This window comes from Xiphophorus maculatus, chromosome 1 (assembly GCF_002775205.1).
Source record: "Xiphophorus maculatus strain JP 163 A chromosome 1, X_maculatus-5.0-male, whole genome shotgun sequence".
Taxonomy (NCBI): Eukaryota; Metazoa; Chordata; class Actinopteri; order Cyprinodontiformes; family Poeciliidae; genus Xiphophorus; species Xiphophorus maculatus.
Window position 1 is genome coordinate 10,299,163 of NC_036443.1, and position 19,774 is coordinate 10,318,936.

Here is a 19,774-nt window from a genome sequence, read left to right on the forward strand (position 1 = left end):
GTCTGTAGGCAGGACTTCATGTTTTTGCTCACACTTACCCACCCCAACAAAACATTCAGAGCCCCTATTTTATTGGCATCTGGTAGAAAAAAAAATCAAGAAATAAGTTACACAATGAATAAGTTATTTATTTCATTAAATAAACCATAAAACAATATTACAATCTGCAGCCTTTCAAGGGCCTGAATCCATGTTGAACCTTTATAAGAACTTCATAAAGTCGGTGTAACAAAGGTTGTAAACATGAGTCTGAACTTCAGCAGTGTAAACGTAACTGGATTTCATCCACAAATCTCTGTAAAAAATAAATCCAACGCGGGTAGTTACCATGTCAACTAAACCAATGCTGGCAAAAAATTTACATATGGGAATAAATTATCATAAAGGTGAAATTTGATTTGAACTAAGTAGGCCTCCTTTGTCTGGAAAAATTAAATAATAGGCAGAAGACCTAAAGGGGATTAGGATAGTATGTAGAAAGAAGCAACTCTTAAAAAACCCAAAAAACTAAGTGAAGTGATTCCTTGATCACATTTCATTTGAACTTTAGGTGTGAGTTTTTGTATTCAGATGTCTAATTACATCTTTTAATGTAATACGTTCTAGTTGGAATGTGTGCAACAAAAATTCAAAAAGTTAGGTTGTTGGATGTTAAGATCTGTTTGCCTATTTTATCAAATAGGCAAAATGATCAAATCAGAACCTGAAAATTATGACAGAAAACACTTCAAGGTCTCTTCTGATAATAGGCTGTGTTCTTCACTGTCAGATTTAGCATCAGTCCGAATGTTTAAAATGATCTGAAAATATTACATCTGTGAATATGTTAGACGCCTTAAGTAGAATTATCAGGAAAAAAAACAACAACTTGTGCGAACAGAACATAGGCACAAGCCCAGCTTGTACCTTTAATTATGTGCTCTCTTAAGGAAAACAGTATTGGTTGAGGCTGGTTTTAGTGACATTAGCACAACTTTGCAATAAGCACTACTCAGTAATTACACATTAAAAAAACTGCAGGACAAATATATCTCAATAAAATAGAATATCAGGTCATGAAAAGTAATCTAACTGTCATTACACATAGTGATATATTTGAAATGTTTTTGTTTTTATTTCGATCATTCTAGCTTAGTTAATGAAAACCTCTAATCACAAACAGAAACAAACACATGAAAAATATATCAATCTGTGGGTAATAACTACAAGTTTTGTTTATTTAAACTAAAAAAAAAAAACAACTGATGACTTTGTAATTAATTGAGAAATACTTCTCAGTGAAAAATGTTAAATGAGGTAAGTGTGTTTCCTCCACTACTAGAGAAATACTGAGTGCCGTACTTTATTGTTGTAGGGTTGAACAGTAAAAATGTCTCTTAAAAATACTGACCGGTAGGATATTCAGTCAAAAACAAATCACAGTGAAACCAAAATAAAATAAATGAGTGACAGATGATAACATAAGTACAGCAGTGTATCATGTACACAATAACAATGTCAGTTAGGCATGGGTCAGTGATGGTATCAAGGTATAGCTTGGTTTAAAACCGTTAATGCTAGAAGTTTCTGTCTCATCGTTCCTGTGGCTTAAAGTCATTTTAATGAGAATGAAGAGGAATACTGGACGGGTCGTGTTCTCCTACTTGTTGATATCGGCTGACTGGACAAAGGCTACTTTTTTTTCTTCTCATCTTCAATTCTAAAGCTGCTTTTTAAATTAGGTGGTTTTACATTGAATTACACCTAACAGGTATTCTTTGCTGTTATTTTCCACATCACACCTTGATATGATGTGGAAGCATTTTGCAAATCAGCATTTTTTACATTTATTCACAGTTTAACAGACTCCAAGTGTTACTCTATAAAGAATGGCAAAAACATATAATGCTCTCCATAAGAAGCTCTTAAAAGCAACCAAATGCATACCTTTTTTCATATTAATACCATGATACAGTTTTTCTTTTTACTAAAAGTTATGCCATAAGACAGTTTTACTGGCCCATGCCTAATGTAAGTCACTTGCTTTGCATTACTCATTGGAAGGTGTCTATCTTTTCTGCCACACACATCCCGTCCTGTTGGGCTCGCTCAGGAGCCTTCCCCGTCTCTCGGCGTGAGTGTGCTGCCCCGGCGGCAGCAGGATGTAGTGTGTGGTGCTGGCCTGTTTGCCGTCCTTCAAAATGGGAACGATGCAGGGAGAAAACTGTGCCACCGGCAGGGCCCTTTCACTCTGCTGCCTCTGTACGGTCTTGCTCACATAATTTGGATTAGCAGCGAAACTCTTCGTGATGGGCATCATGCCGTTGATGTATATCCGGAGACTTTTGGGGCTCGGGGTGCGCGGCGGGCAGGGCGGGACCAAGGGGACGCGTGGGGGGACCTTGGGAGGCTTTTCGTCGTCGTTGGCGCTCGCTGGCTTTGAGGAAGCTGAGGGTTTAGGCGGGATGGGGATGCGAGGAGGGATTCGAGGTTTTTCAAGGAGGACGGGCGGATAACTCATATGCAGGTCAGAAGGAAGACCCGAGCAGGAAAATCGGTTTCTGGAGGATGGCTGGGCTTGGTCTGACAGTTTGCCTCCAATAGAAGACACCTCGTGCTGGTTGTCTCTTTTCTCTTGAGCAAATTGATCAAAGTTTGCTGCAATTCTGCTTCCTCTGCCCAGTGGTCTGTCCTCTCTGCTTGGCCAGGAGAAAGCGATGGAGTCGGATCCAGCAGACCTCATCCCCAGTGAGCCCACCTGGTAGGCAAAATTTACCTGACCACAGTTTTTGTTGCTGCTTCTGGTCATCGCCTTTGGGCAGCTTTTGGGCAGGAGGCGCTGGCGGTCGCTGGCAAAGAATTCGACCTCACTGTCTGCAGCTTCATCTGACATAAAGTCCTCAGGGTCAGGCAAAGGAGGGAGGGGTTTGGCCTCTTTCTGGCGGCCTCTTCTCTGGGACGAAGGGACCACCTGGTCTCCTTCGCAGGGATGCGGAACATTAGCCGACGTTAACCGGTAAGCATCGGAGTAGAAAGCAGGAAACCGGGTGGCTGTGGAAGGAAAGAGACACAAAGCATTAAACCAAATTAAACCCCCAAACTGCCCTTTAACTAAGAACTTGTCAAGTTGATAGGAAGTGTCTGTTATCACTGTTTCTTCCTGCAGAGGAGAAAGAAAAAACACCTGAGAGGAAGAAACATGGAAAAACAACCCACGGTGAAAACAGATAGTGGACAGGAAGCAATTGTGAAAACACCCGCCTAACCTATCGCCTTCTTCGTCAAACATCAGCCACAACACCCTGATTAACACAGGAACTGTCATTATCTGCAAAACGGGCCATAATCTTAACTAAGCTTCCCATAACCTTCTTTTTGGAAACATCCAACGTGTCCCAGACTGCGGGAACAGCTGGTGACCCAGGAGCGATATCGTCCCTACTCTGACATGAAACTCAGCTCCGTGATGCCCGACTCATTCTCCTTCTGAGACGTTTTTTTGGGCCAAGTACGATTTAACTAAGGAATATAATCTCTGATGCTAATAAATGAAAATAATACATGTATTTAACATTAAACTGTTATATTTCAACTACGCATATTTATTGTGAAGTAACAATTGCAAAGTATCTAATGTTAAGTTACAATAATCTATGCAAAAAAAATAATATACACTTGTTGACTCATGTGGTTGAGAGTGTATAAAAGACTCACACTGAATATAACACAATAATGTAAAAATTTAGAGAAATTAAACTTTTAATTTGATTGTGTTTAATGAGTATGAAAAAATAAATCCCACATAAAGAAATAATTGCTTTCAACAAATATCACCTTTGTTATATTTGAAAAGTTTAATGTAAGGGGCAAATCAAATTTTTATCCATAAAAATAAAGTAAAATAATTTTTAACATGAAATACTTTAATAAAACAAAGCAGGGAAAATCTTTAATAATAATAATAATAATAATAATAATAATAATAATAATAATAATAATAATAATAATAATAATAATAATAATAATAAAAAAAGGTATACCATTTCTTGACTTTTTTGGGCTGAAGGTTTTCTATTTTGTGGGCCCACAAAATGTATTTAATTTATTACCAGCAACAAAAATGTGAACTTTCTTCAAAGAGCTTTGCTGCATTCAGTTTAACTTAATGATCAGGTGTGCCCAACTCTGTTTTTGAGTAAAAAAAAAAAAAGGTCAGAATCTCTACATGTTTGAATCTGGATGTTTGCAGCTCTACCTAAGAACATGGCAAATAAACTAAAAATACTTTGTTACAAATTACAAAATGTTTCGATTTGCGTTAACCTCGCCTCCTGGAGGGCCCAAGCTAAATTATTCCAAGGGCCACAAAAAGCCCCCAAGCCACACTTTGTACACCCCTTTGGGAATTATGGATTAATAATTACATATTCCTAGAGTCTAGGATTTTTCAGCTACAGCGGTATAAATATAATGCTAAACAGAAGTCCTTCCCTAAATCCCACTTAGAAAAATAGGATAGTAGAGACCTTATGTGGGATTTCACTCTCTTCTCTTGCGACAAAAATCACTCAAATCGAAGGTTGTATTTTTATTCAGGTTTTCAGTGTGAGGTGATGCTACTGCAAGGAAAGATTAGCTCTTGTTGAGGCTTTTCACACCGGGTGTTCCAATAAAAGTGGAGGGCGCAGCAACCCGTTGTATCTTCCTCAGATACGGTTCAGCAAGTTAAAAATAACAGTAATATCTGACTCACGGTTAAACTCCCTGGCCGTTTGTTGCTGCTGAAGCTCCGTCAGGTTGTGGTCCATGTCAGCGCTCAGGCCGAAGCACACTCTGCAAAGCAAAGCAGCCTGAGCAACCCGTACAGATTCATGTGTGAGTGTGTGAAAGATTCCTGCATGTAACCCGCTGTCAATCAGTTATTTCATGCTGAATGACAACAAATATGCATGCAACAGAAAATATGTTCCAAATAATTGTTACACTCAACATTACAGGTTAAGTGAACCCTTTAAACATGTTTTATGTTACTGTGTTACTTTGCTTTCAGCCATGTTGTTTATTTTCTCTGTGCAGCACTTACAGAGGAACTTGCTTTAGGGTTTGGGTTTTTGGGGTATCTTTCCAAACAAAGCACATAAATATACTTTTTTTTTCATTTTTCTGTAATATTTAATCAACATTTGTTTACCCGTGCAGTTCTTGGCGGCCCCAGTAGTTACTTTGATTTCCTTCCATGATGCGGCAGAAAGGGTGTCCCTAATATTCAAAGGCATTGATGCGAAGCTCCGACGCCAGTTAGCTCCATCAAACCCATCGCAGGTTCATTTTAGGCAGCAGCCGCAGCAACAAGCTGGTGGGAACACACACAGACACACTTGTTAGAGAAGATCTGGTAAAAAAAAAATAGAACAAAATAAAAAAATCAGAAATAAATAAACACTCTTTCATGTTTAGCTTGTGGGCATTATCTTTGCTTTGGTTTAAACAGGATTTACTGGTGTAAAAAGGCTCATAACAAAGCTACATGAACTGGGTGTACCGTTCAGTCTTCCACCCTGAGCAACACGCCCGGCAATTAAAAGTGTCATCATCTTATCTGATTAAATACTTTAAGAGTAGTGGGAACATGAGATTAGAATAATAAAAATCTTTAGTAGTAATTAAGTAATGATTTGACTCGATGGCAGCTGTGCAGGAAGCTGAGTGTTTTAAACGAGGTAGCGCACAGCGCTGCGAAAGAGTTTTAAACCACAGGTTTTCTTTGAAATTTACTTGTAGTATTTTAACGGTTTTCATCAATGTGCTATATTTTTTGCTGCCATTTTGTTTATTTTCTAAGTTTCTGTTGAGTCCTAATTATAACAGTACGTATTTGTAAAAAAAATATTACACAGGTTCAACCGAAAAATGGTACATGTTAACAACTTTAATAGTTTGTTTTAGTTGTTTCAACACAACAACAATTATATTCAAATCTTAATCCAGTCAGTTTAAGTAACGGCAACACAGTTAAGCGTAATGTAAAAAAAATAAAATAAAAAGCTTAATTGCGTTTTACCAGGAGTTCTATTTAATTTTCATCACATTACAGCCAGAAACATGAAATTATTGGTGTTGATTGATTGATTTTATGTGATCAACACACCAGATAGGTCGAAGATGAAGAGTTTGAAGCAGTGCTTTGTCATAAAACAATCTCCTAAGCTTTAGACATTTCACAGCTAACTGTTCAATCCATCATTTGAGAATAGAACAAATACGGCACGACTGCAACATGGCCAGCTGGGCTGGAAGTCAAGAAACATATGATAAATCTCTGGAGGAGCTGCAGAGATACGCCGCTCAGCTGGTAGAATCTGTTGACAGGACAAATATTCATTCTGTTTGCCACAAATCTGGAATTGTGGCAAGGAGAGCGTCATTAGTGAATGAAAGCTAAAAAAAAACAATTGTTGAATTTGTAGGTTGCCAGAGTTTATGTTTATTTTTAGTTCGTAGATGTGCAAAGCTGGCTTTTATTTGTAAAGAAAAAAAAAAGGGTGACAGCCTTTTCCATCCGCTTCCCATGTACTTTCCCATAAAAAGTACATGGGAAGTCTGTACCATTTTGTAAAGACAAAATTAAAAACTTCCTAAATGTATGGGAATCTTTAGCAGACACGGCAAAACAACACATTCAGGAATTTGTTGCAACTTGAACTGCCATCAAATGTGAGTAAGTCGTGTTTATTTTCAGTACTGCACGGAATGTGCTTGAAAAATTTGAAAAGCAGACAAGCGTAGGAAAAAGAGGAGCAAGCTGTTTGTTTTGTGTCGACTCCACACTCGGTACATCTTACGTCAGAGGCACGCACACACTAAAAAAAACTCAGAGAATGAAAAAAAAAAAGTAAAAAAAACTTTGGAAGCTTTGCAGAGATAATAGTGAACTATTCATCATGTCATGTTTAAAAGATAACAGGAAAGTCTGGCTCTTTGTGCGACACTGCAGATCTGTACACACAAATACAATCCCTCTTTTTTTTGGCACAAGACACATTAAAACATACTGTACTTGTGACCAATTTTATGGAAACGACTAAGGGAAAAAAAACTGACAACAGCCTAGTAAATGACTTCAGTCTGCTGTAGCAGCTGCTGAACAGTATGTTTCGCTTTGTACTCTCAGGCTGTTGCGCAACCTCGGGTCAGATGTGTGTGAGGGAGGGAGAGGCGGCTCTCCTCACTCTCCTTCCTCTCTCCCTCTCTCTCTCTCTTGGACCATGAAACACGGCAGTATCCGCCCGCTCAACAGGGGCTAATTGTACAGCATTCCTCTGATCCGGACTCACAAACACAAGCAAAGTACAGTGATAAAACAGAAAATTCGGTTTGATCCCAGGAAGACAGGAAGTCTTATTTGGTTGTTTATGAAATCTGTCCAGGAAAAAACATCCAAGTCAAAGTACTTTTAAAATTGTTCTATCCCACCAGAAGTTATTGTCCTATTATTGGGATTATCTAATCCTTCTTGATGTCAAAGCATTGGAAATTTACACTTAATGCACTATTAACTGCAGCTAAAGGAGCATTTCACATTAATATGAAGCTATAAATTAATCCCACCTGACCGAAGGTCAATACCTTAACCATCGCATCGTCCTTTAAGTCTCACAGTCCTGCTTTGTTTCACGGCCCGTATCAGACGTCTGAGAGCCGAAGTGGGAAGCAAACCATTCGAAACACGCAAAGTTAACCCCACACAGACCAAACAAAACATTGGCTCATCTGTGTGTTTGAATATTAATATCATTCCTAAACCAACCCGTCTGTGGCGTCATTTCCATCCGAGAGCCTCGGCGATGGAAGACGCTGAACAATTAGGAATTCTGTGGGCAATTACTCAGCATCCATGAATGGAAGCACTCTCAGCCGTGAATGGGCCTTTGTGCAACCCCGGTGGAGAGTCGGCCAAGCCTGAAAATACAAGTGAACTCTCCCATGAGGTTAGGACGAGAGATCCGCCATGGAGACGGGCCGGCGTGGCCGAAGCATGAGCCTGCGCCGCGCATGGTGAATGTGCGTGTTGGCTCACGGCGAAGGACGAGGAGCAAGTTGGGGGAAGCAGTTTGTTTTAGGTCGTGCAGGAGCTTGATGTGCTGTCCTTGGCGGGCACCAACTTCACATTTGTCAGGCTTTTCACCGGTCAGACGGGTATGGATGAGCCTATTGTTGCAGTGTGTTTGCACAAATGATGTGCTTTAAATCCACAAATTCATCAGTGTGTGGTGAGAGCTTACCAACTAGCATGAAGTTTTTATAGCCACAACAGCAATAACAAAAAAAAAATTTGTCCTTAGCAGCCTCACCCACAGCATGATGCTGCCACCGCCATGTTTCACCATGGGGATGGTGTGTCACCGTAAAAAAATAAATAAATAATCGTCTCTAATTTACGGTAAAATACCTTACAATTTAACTGTAAATTATATGGTAAGATTCAGAATTTTACCATATTTATATGGTGAAATTCTGGCAACCACAGCTGCCGGTATTTTAGAAACATTTTTATTTTACAGTGAATGTGCAATGTTGGTTTTCTGCCACACGCACAGTGATTTTGCCTGTGTTAACTTAATTAAATTTTTAATTTTTCATCTGACCAGAGCACAGGATTGACAAAGATTTAAGAAAAATCTAATGTTTTATTGTTATTATTATTTTTTAACCAAGGAAATCAGATTTAAAATCCACAATGAAAATACTTCAAACCAAATTAAAAACTAGAGCTGGCTTTATTAAAGGTTAAATAAATGTTGCAGACTCCCAACAGTATTCTCAACATCAAGCGTTTTTTTAATAACATATAAGTTTAGGTAATATCATGTAAAGGTTACATGTCCAAGCCAATCATGCATTATCACTTTAATTTTTAAAGTGATAATGGTCGGTACTGTGTGTAGCAGAGGATTAATATTACTCTCACCACACACAGACCTCTAAATAAAACTAATATTCTGATCCATCTACTACATATGACACAATTTTACTTTCAGTTTACACACACAAAAAAATGTAGAAGGCTCAGCCCAAGTGTGTCATGCAGTTTTAAAGCACATGAATGAATTCTGGAACCTGATTACCCATTGTAAACCATAAAAAGTGTGGACACGCCTGTGGTGCCGTTCATAAAGTCATGTACGCAGAAAACAGGTCATAAAATGAGCGGCCCTGTTTTCCTTTTGAAAAAGATTTCATGAAGATCAAGCCAATGAATATTACAATTTACAGCAAACATGTATATTAAACAATATACTATAGTTGTATAACTATTGTTATTAAATTATGGTATCATACCCGTCGGTATAGGTAATTCAGCATTAATTATTTCTAAGGTAAACTGGATGAAATGAACTTATGTAGTTGGACAAGAGTAAACCAGGAACAGTGCTGGTGGCCACCTATGCTCTGTTTTATTTATGCAGTTTGTTCACTAACCAGGCTAACAGCTATTAGCAATCCAGGATAATTTCAATGTATTTTTCATCAAATCGTACTTTGACACTGTGGCATAATGTTCGCTGAAGAAAGTTCAATGGTCAGTAAAATACAAATCGCAAGATGTGCAAAAGAACTGCTTACTGCAGCCAGCCATCATTTTACATTCAAGGCAGCCATGTTGGTTTTTGCAATGAGGGTTGGTGACAAAATTGTCTGTGTATATATAACTATTTATATATATATATATGTTTTTTTTTTACTTATAAGGCGCTTTTATTTGTTTTCTAACTTCAGACATGAAAATTTAAACCTACAAAAATACAATACAATACAAGAAGCGTATTTTAACAAAGTCAGTCAACCAACCAGGCAGTACAAAGTTTAATAATGTTTCTTCTTCTATATCTAAATCTCATTGCTTTACTGTTTTATAAACTGAGACAGAGCAGATAGATAGATAGATAGATAGATAGATAGATAGATAGATAGATAGATAGATAGATAGATAGATAGATAGATAGATAGATAGATAGATAGATAGATAGATAGATAGATAGATAGATAGATAGATAGATAGATAGATAGATAGATAGATAGATAGATAGACAGAGCAGATAGATAGATAGATAGATAGATAGATAGATAGATAGATAGATAGATAGATAGATAGATAGATAGATAGATAGATAGATAGATAGATAGATAGATAGATAGATAGATAGACAGAGCAGATAGATAGATAGATAGATAGATAGATAGATAGATAGATAGATAGATAGATAGATAGATAGATAGATAGATAGATAGATAGATAGATAGATAGATAGATAGATAGATAGATAGATAGATAGATAGATAGATAGATAGATAGATAGATAGATAGATAGATAGATAGATAGATAGATAGATAGATAGATAGATATTTTTTGGGGGGGAAACGTAACTTAAAAACATTTTTGAAACTTAATGTATTGGTGTATCAATGAGATAGAGTTTGTAATTGTAACGTGACAAAATATAAAACTGTATCTGAACAGTTTATCTGAATAGTTTTACACAGCCATATTATTTTAGTAAATATATAATTATGGTTTTGCAAGCCATTTCGGATCTCTTCAGCGCCCTCTGTCGGGCCCAAAGGGAATTGGTTGCCTTTCAAATCAGTCAGTAATCCAGTAGCGGGACAGCAGGACAGCGGAGAGTCCCTCTGGACAAATCACCTAATCTATGTGGGTTATTAGCGTTTTCGACACATTAAAAAGAGCATAATTTGAACTGCAACTTTGTATAAACGCTCTAAATCCATTAAAAACTATTTTTGAACAGAGGATGTTTTCTAAATTAAATTCCCGTGAGCAAAGGGGCTCCCTAAATTCACAGCGTAAACTAGCTCAAGAAGACAACGTGTTCTTTTATATTATACACAAGCCTATGTAATTTACAGTCACCCTTTTTATTCAACTATAAGTCCCAGTTTATCAGCGGTAAAGCAATCGGCAAAAACTTAAAAAATCTTACCAGAAATAAATCCCGACTATGTCTCCATGACGTAGACGCGTCCTGATCGGTCCTTGCTTCTCCAGATCGTTCAGAATCAGAAGTGTAGCTGTTGTGGGCCGGAGTCCCATCAGAACCGAGCCATGTGCAACATCCTTCCTCTGTCAACAAGGCAGGGAGGTGAAACCGATTTGGTCAGAGTGACGCAGTTTTTCATAACTCCTTATAAATGGATCCAACACCCTGTGAGCGTTACTGTAGCTCCACCCATTGCTGCCTTAAAGGGGAAAAATCTCCCTGAACATGAAACATTCCACCATTCATAAAAAAAATAATAAATAAATAAAAAAAAGAAAAAGAACTCACCAAATACAGTTCAAAATGAAAAACATTTGCTCGGTGAGATTCTTCAAAATGCCATATTTTAAATGGGTTTTCATTTTTTCGTCTTCAAAGAAGCATCTTGCTTCAGACCTACTGTATATCTTTCTGTTTAATCAATGGGACAGAGCAACACAAAGTAGCAGCATATAACTGTGAAGCAGACACAGAAGCTTTATTATTTGTATATTTAATTACAAATAAGAGTTCACAAAAAATGCATTTTTATATACATTTTTGAATAGTTTAAATTATTTTGTAAGACTGCTCATAATGACAGGTGTCGGTCTTCTGGAGGAAAGACTTTAACAGCTTTGCACATCTAGAGAACAACATTTATTCCCAGTCTAATTTGTAAAGTGACTCAATCTGTGTCCGGTTGTTTTCAGAGTGTCTGTGAACATTCATTTTGAATCCTTGCAACAGATTGTCAACTGAATTTGGGGTAGACTTTGACTAGGCCATTCTAACACGAGAACATACTTTGAACTAATCGAACATTGTAGCTGTGGCTGTTTGAGTGTATTTTCAGCCTCAAGTTCAAGTTTCTTCCTGCCCTGTTTGTAGCTCCATCCACCCTCCCATCAACTGTGACCAGAATTGCAATTTTACCTTCTTTTTTTTCTTCTTTTTTTTTTAACACAGTTCAAGTTTTTTGTAGATTCTTGCCTTTTAGAAACTGTCCAGCAAACAGAAGGATCATTCGTCAGCTCATTCCCCGCTCTTCCTCCCGACAGCCGGCGATTCTTCAGCAAATGAGCTGTCTACTCACAGAAGAAGGTCAAAGGTTGTGGTCTGAAACCCACTCAGACATCTGAGGAGCCTGATTTTCTTCCTGCCCGCCTCCTCCAGCTTGTCAAACCCCAACCGTATAACGATTAGACCGCAGAGAACAGGCAAAGAGAGGGAGTGTGTTTCAAATCACTCATAATAACATAAAATCCAATGCGTTTCGCTGGAAAAATAAAGAGAAATGGGAACTAGAGCGTGTCGCGCTGCAGGAAGCGGTGGGTTGCAACAAAGAGCTGCAGCTAATTAGAGGCAAGAGTTTCATAAGCATTTCTCCTGGTAGATGTTGCATCCGTCAGAATTCGGCAACAATGTGCGCGCAAGTGCCGTAAACGTCAACTCAATGGATAAGAATTTTAACTATTTAAACCTGCAGCTGTTGTAAATGAAGCATTTTTCACGTCTTACTAATGCGCGTGTCACATAAACAAAGCTCTCGTGTGTCACACTTTAGTCGCAGCGACCACTAACAGGTTTATCGGGGCTAAGAGCGTTGGGATTCAAAAGAATGTGAAACTCAGACAGAGGACAGGTTGACCGTGACTTTGAAAGCAGCACCAGGCATGTCTGCCTGCAGTCTGTGGTGCTGCTTCTAATTACTATTACATGTTTGTGCACAGCTGGTTCCTCCATAAGAGAATTCCCTGTGTCACCATGTCGGCAGATCCACCTACACAGACATATTTACCACAGAAAACACATGTTAACACCTCCTTCCTTCATCTCCTGTTCCACCTCAAGACATTGTTTATTTTCTGACCAGATGTAAAACTTCTTTCATCCTCTCTTCCTTGCAGGGAAATCCTATCTTATAATTTATGTTATTATATATTTTTTTAAATGTTCATCAATATCTTCATCAATATCTTCGGTCAAACTGGTCCTTAAAAGGTTTGGGGGATAATAATAAGTGCGGTGGTGGGAGGTGCTGCAGATGTGGAAGGTGGGCTTCTTACAGCACTGACAGCTGTGAGAGACGGAGATCTGTGAGAGCAGGAAATGATTTGACCTCTGCCCTGGGAGGTTGGCTCACCCCAACAACGACTCCCACAGCTTTCAGAATCCAGGGTCACCACATGCGCACACGGAGGCCACCGGTCAAAGTGGAAAACATTCAAAATCATCTTTACATGATGACATTTGAGAAATAACTGTGCACATTTTTTAAGGATGAATGCTTTTTTTTTAATTTAAGAAGACAAATACGTGTAGAGGAATGCAATAGTATTTATATCCTTTGACTTTTTTTTTTTTGGTCATATTACAACCACCATCCTTAATGTAGTTTATTGGGGTTTGATGTGAAGGTTTGTTAAACAACAACAAGCAAAAACAAAAAAACATCAGTGAAGAAACAACAACGACATTCGAGCACAGCCAACAGGTCAGGGAGAACGTTTTGGAGGTCTCAAACACACCAAGACCAGACTATCTACTTTCTACTGGCGGGACGAGGAGGGCATCACTTGGAGAAGCAGCCAAGTAACTGCTCTGGAGGATCTGCTGAAACCTATAGTTCATCTGTGAGAACAGAACAGGACAGCTATTAGCTGGGACTTTCGAGTTGTACTTTGCCAGAAGACAACCTTTATTGCACGAAACTCCTCCTTGGAGTTTGGCCAAAGTCATATAGGGGAAAGAAAGTGCTCTAGTCAGTGGAAACCAGCAGAAAACCTCAAAAACATTGAGGTGACAAAATGTGTTTGAGAAGCTTTGGGGCTCCAATGGGAAAAAAACAGAGCAGTTTCACCACTATGTCACACCGAGGTCACAGGTCCAACCACGCATCTCATTGCTCAACATGAAGTCAGTCAAATTTATAAAACTATGAGTCTTCCTTTGAGCAAACACATCATCTGGGACAGTGGGTGATTGCCTACCCAGATTTCCAAACAGCATGTGGTGAATGCATTGTGTAGGGTTATGATTTACATTGCATACACAGGTTTAGGTCCTCAGTCATTATATGACCTTATATGGGCGTACTTAGAGTGCTATTGCAATAGAGCAGCGATGATCGGAGGATTTCATTTGATGCTTCTCCAACACTTTTAAGGGGTGCTTTGATCCAGCTCCATATTTGGAGTGTCTGTTGCCCTGAGGATTTATTTATACCAATGGTTCGAAGTCTGAAGCTTTGTTTGGTCCAGATCAACAAATCAACTTTCCAGTTTCTTCCAGGAAAACACCTTTCTGTGCTGTCCTTCAGCTTCTGTCTGCGTAAGGAAACACAAACACAACCGGTCAACTACGACATGAAGGCTTCAGAAACAAGCCAGCATCAGCAATGCCAACTGATTTTTTTTGTCCTGTGAAACCGCTCTGTTGCACCGAGTCCACCCACGCGCTCTCCTACGCAGGTCACATCAGAACTATTTACTGATTTATGAAATGTCTCTCATTGTACAACACAAATTAGGTTAAGGTTAAGTAATTTTTTTGTTTGCTGATTTTGACATTTTCTTTTCCTCCGGGAGGAATGATGCACACCTTTGTCTTGCTTGTTTAGTTTTACCTAAAGTTGAAATTCACCACGTTTTGCATGGCTGTGAGGATACGGTAGTCATATCTTGACCACAACTTTCACACTTTAAGTTACAGAATGGATGTACATAAAAAATGATTTTTTTTAAAGATGGCTCTGGTCAAAAGGGACATGTTTTCTGAGCTCATAGACATGTCAGAAACTGAAACTTCAATAAAAACTGGTTATGTTTTAAATCATATTAAAATACATTAGACTTTGTTGTTGTAATGTGCAGAAGGTAAAATGAACATCAGAGAGCAGCATGAAAAGATCATCTCATAACCTGAAATTTAAAACTAAGGGCCCAGGAATCCCACTGGGCATCTGAACTCTAATTCTGATATACAAAACTTGTCCACAGTCCCAGGAAATTGAACTTAGATTGTAATTTGGACTTTCTTGGTCTTTCACCTCTTTTTCTAAGTAAGATGTTGTTTATTTGGCCTTTATGAAGCAAGGCTCATCCAGCTGTGTTTTGAACTTGTTCCTGTCAGAGTACATGGGATGAGACAAAAGTCAATATTTGAAACATTTGCAGTTCTGACATTGTGTCCTGAGAGCAAAGTCTGGTTGAGTCAGACCAAGATACGCAAAGTCTACTTCAGGACAGCAGAAACTAGTCATGCACGATAATGTCTTTGTTTGATGTTTATCTACAGCGTGTCTGTGTCATGATTGGTACATGGTATGGTAAAAGCCCACTGATTTCTCTAGAAAAAGACTGGTCAGCACAGCACTCAATAACCCAAAGTCTTCAAGCATGACACAGACAATCTTCCAAACTCCTTCTCCTTTCTTCTCCCACTCCAGCCCTCCTCCTCCCCTTTCCGTCTCTCGCCTCACTTACTCCAGCTCTGCCGCTTCCTGTTGAGTCACAGCCGGAGCCAGACTGTTCCATGTTTTACAGCTTACTGCGCCCCTCTAATCTTTCCTATTACACTTCCTCGTTCACGGTGCCTCTCTCACACAGAGGAACTGTGACGTTGAGTGGAAATCGCTGCCTGGAAGCAGCCAGAAGGAAAGGAAAATCAGGTCAGAAGGGAAGGGGGGGTGGGTGGGAGTTGCATCTTCCTGGCAACGGGTACTGTTTCATGAAGCAAACTGTTTGGAAAATGATAGGATAAGCAGCTCTGCAGATAAATCACCACCTCATTCGTCACAACCTGTCATTAGCCTTTGTCATCAATGGGAAAAAATTTAGCTTTAGGCAAAAAAAAAAAAAAAAAAAGAAGAAGAAGAAGGGGAGCAGTGAAAAAACCAGCAATAATCCAAAAAGCCTGTTCACTGAATTGGAAGACCTTCACTTTCTGCTTGTGTGTATTGGAAGACGTTTCAAAGTAGGAGGAAGTGATGATGTAGTGGGGTTAGAGCTCGTGTTAAACATATTAATGGCCTGCCTGTGTGTGAAGGAGGGCTGAGGGAGGGCAGGGCACAGGGAAACGAAAAGGCTTGGAGGTGGATGGGTTGAGTCACTGAAAAATGCAGCTGCTGACTCAGTTTGCAAACTTGTCTCCTGGACAATATCTTTACCATGGTTGTGTGTAACCTGTTAGCAATGGAAGGGAATTCTTTCAACCAGATCTGTAAAAACCTCAGAGAGAGAGAGATAAAATCTCAAATATGAGTCAGAAATGTGGTCTTTTTTGATTTACTCTGAGATTTCTCGAAATTTCCAGCAAATCACAGTAAATGGAAAAGTAATTCTCCACTTGAAGGCGTGTCTGTTCACATCACTCCTGTAATCCCATTCTGGCAGCAGGTCAAAGTTTTTTTCTGATTCAACCATTTCGTCACATTTCTCTACACACCCTTCTTTCCAAAGTAATCTTATAACTTGGACAATACAATCTTCAACACATTATGATCCCTCCATGAATATAGAGTGCGGGATACAATATGGAGTTAGTCATCCTGCTTGTGTTGCAAAGGTCCAGAAAGGCTGCTGTTGACATTATGATGTTCACAGGGTAATTAAGGACACCTCCCTCCATAATGCAATGTCACGTCCTGATAACAATCTGAGAAGCCATTCAATGGTATCGTGATGTGCAAGAATAACATATATCAGTAGTATAAATCACTCTAGGAGGTTTAAGGGTATATTTGCTCAATAGATTACACCGATTGAAAAATGAAACCGATAGAGACTTGGCCCCACACCACCCAATTGAATTACCTTATTATCTTATATTATAATATAAATTTATGTTGATTACATATATAAGGTGCTTAGTCCATTTTGCTTCCTAAAAACATCTCAACTGGAGCTGGACTATCATATTTATTTAATATGCCTTTTACACCAAAGAAAACTAACTAACTAACTAACTAACTAACTAACTAACTAACTAACTAACTAACTAACTAACTAACTAACTAACTAACTAACTAACTAACTAACTTTCAATAGGTTCCACAAAAGCAATCAGAGATAAGTTACTAACATGTATTGGGAAGTCAGTCTGTTCAGGATTTAGCACTGCGCTAAATTCATTTAAGACACATTTTTACGTTTTTAAATAGTATTTAAACTTAATGCCGTACATTGAGTTGACTAAGCTGGTTAAATTTTAACCAAATGTGACACAAGTCAGCGGTTGACTTACATGGAGGCCCTGTCTCCATCTTATTGCACTGACCTTAACTCAGGCAAGTGAGGTCTGCAGACCTTTACATCCTGGATGAGTCTTTGGTGCTCTCGGAACAATTTCTGTTTGCCACTCCTAGGACGGTTCAATAGTCTCCTGTGTTTCCTCAGTTTGTCAATGTTGTCCCTCACAGTGAGTCATTAAAGCAGAAGAAGTGATAACCTTCGACACTGACTCTGTTTCTCACCTGTTGTTGAATTTCTGTGGATCAGGGCTTAATGACCTATTTTGACCTACTTCATGTTCTTAGACAGACACTCACACATAATTTGACTAGTCTGGACAGCTTATTTCCTTTAATAAATTAATTAAATCAGTGGTTTAACTTATTTTCTCTATGGATGTTGTATCTTTGTCAAATATTAAATTTAGTTTAACTGGAAGAATTTAAGTTTGATTTTATTTTTAAAGGAATAAACTGGAGTGGGGCCTTTGAAAAATTAGATGCAGATTCCCTTGAAATGCAACACAATTACAACAAGTGATTTCCTTTCTGGAGTTGCTGACTGGGTCATGTTTTCAGATTGTGGAATGTCAAAGGAAAATGACAGGACAAAGGAGCGAAGCACAGCTGGGAATCTGCTGGAAACAAGATATTACTCAATCCCACATGTCACACAGAAAACAAACTACACACGGTTAGTGAAAATTCACTTTAGAATCAGGTTTTTAATGCTTTATTTACCATGAGAAACTGACAGCTTCCCGCTTTGTGCAATTTTTGTGTATCTTGCTTGTAATACCATACAATTGTTAGTAAAGGTATGACTTACAACTAGGAACAAGAATCTGTGGATCAGCTGGTCACAGTCATTTAGATATTACATTTTACATGTAAAACCTTTGCTGTAAAAGTTCTTGCAATGTAATACAACTGAGCTGTGAAATTATATATAAAACAATGCTGGGCAGTGGTATGAAAGAAGAGTCAGAACAATTCCTACATTAAGTTGAACTAAATCCCTGCCCAGAGGTTTAATCTGAGAAGCTGGAGGTTCTGGGAAATGTGCCAAATTTCTGTACTGATGTGAACAGACGATGTGTTATAATTTACTTTGAGAAGTTAAGTGATACATCTCACCATCTCATGGATAACAGAGGTGCTTTACAAAAGTATTCATACATTTGAAATGCTTTGATTTCTAAAAATAGTTTATGGCACATAATTGTGAACCAAGTACAGTTGCAACTCTTTTAGGGTATACCTCGACCAGCTTCACACATCTAAAAACAAATATTTCTGCCTTTCTTTGCAAAATAGATTTCAATGGAACTCAAGAGTGTCTGTAAAAAGCTACTTTCATTTTGACATAAATTTCTGATTGAATCGAGATCTGAACTTTGACTGGGTCATTAGAGCACATCAATATTCTTTCATTGAAACCATCCCATTCTTCCCCCTGGCTGTGTGATGAGGGTCGTTGATCACGGAGCATCATAATCCCTTTAAACAGATTTTGTTGCCAGGATTGTATTTAGGTTTATCCATCTTCATACCAACTTTCACCCTCTTGACCCCTCCTTACTGTAGAAAAGTGTCCCCACAGCATATGGGGAAAAAAGTCCAAAAGTCATGAAAACTTTAGCAGACACTGTACATTAAAGGTAGTGAATACATAGAAGTTAAAACAGAATACTGGGTGGAAAACAGGTACACCCTTTTAATTTAATCCTACAGTAGAGTGGTTGACTTAATGAGAAGAAATAAGATATGAATCAGAAACCCATTTACAGAGAACAGAAGGTCATTAAGCCTTCTGTTCTCTGCTGTGAGCAGATAGGTGTGTTGACTATGCTGCATTAAAGCAGTTTGACTGCATTTCTGTCTCTCTCCTGTTTTATACATCAATGTTATTGCCAGTCTGGGTCATGTGATTAATTTCACATTTTTTTAGAGGTTCTAGTGATCACAACACCACTTTTTCCTGCTCAAATTTAGCAAACCACTGTCAACGCATTTAATTTCAACTCGTCGATTTCAGAGATGTAAAGTACAATAGTGACACCTAGTGGTTGGAGTGTAAGCCTGCAAACATTGATTAGACTGGGTGAGAATTAGGAACTGCATAGACTGGCGACCTGGCCAGGGTGTTAGCTGGAGATAGACACCAGCACCCCACCTCACCCCACTAGGGGCAATGGATGGATGGATGGATGGATGGATGGATGGATGGATGGATGGATGGATGGATGGACGGACGGATGGATGAAGAATTAGGAAATGCAAAGTTCAGGGCCAAGTTAAAGCCCAGACCTTGATCTGATTGTGATGGTGTGGTTGGATAACATTTCCACAGACTGAGGCATAGACTGGTACCAGAGCCACGTATTAGAGGATAGGGTGTCCTAACTAAATCAGTAAGAATGACCTTTAAAAAAATAAAATAAAATTATGGAGAAACTATTAAAAAAGAGTACAAATTGAAGACTAAATTAAATGAGATTAAAATCTTTGTGGGAAATGTAGATA

The 19,774-nt window shown here is 38.6% G+C and overlaps 1 protein-coding gene across 1 annotated transcript; it reads right to left on the bottom strand.

Annotated features, from left to right (window-relative positions):
* Window positions 1-107: 107 nt before the first annotated feature.
* Window positions 108-11,168, bottom strand: LOC111608384 (ERBB receptor feedback inhibitor 1-like). Its single transcript, XM_023332303.1, has 4 exons — window positions 10,981-11,168; window positions 5,171-5,332; window positions 4,733-4,812; window positions 108-3,030 (listed from the first exon to the last, which is right to left on the bottom strand). The coding sequence occupies exons 2-4, from the start codon at window positions 5,215-5,217 to the stop codon at window positions 2,048-2,050; spliced, it is 1,110 nt and encodes a 369-aa protein (XP_023188071.1). The 5' UTR covers window positions 5,218-5,332; window positions 10,981-11,168; the 3' UTR covers window positions 108-2,047.
* Window positions 11,169-19,774: the final 8,606 nt, after the last annotated feature.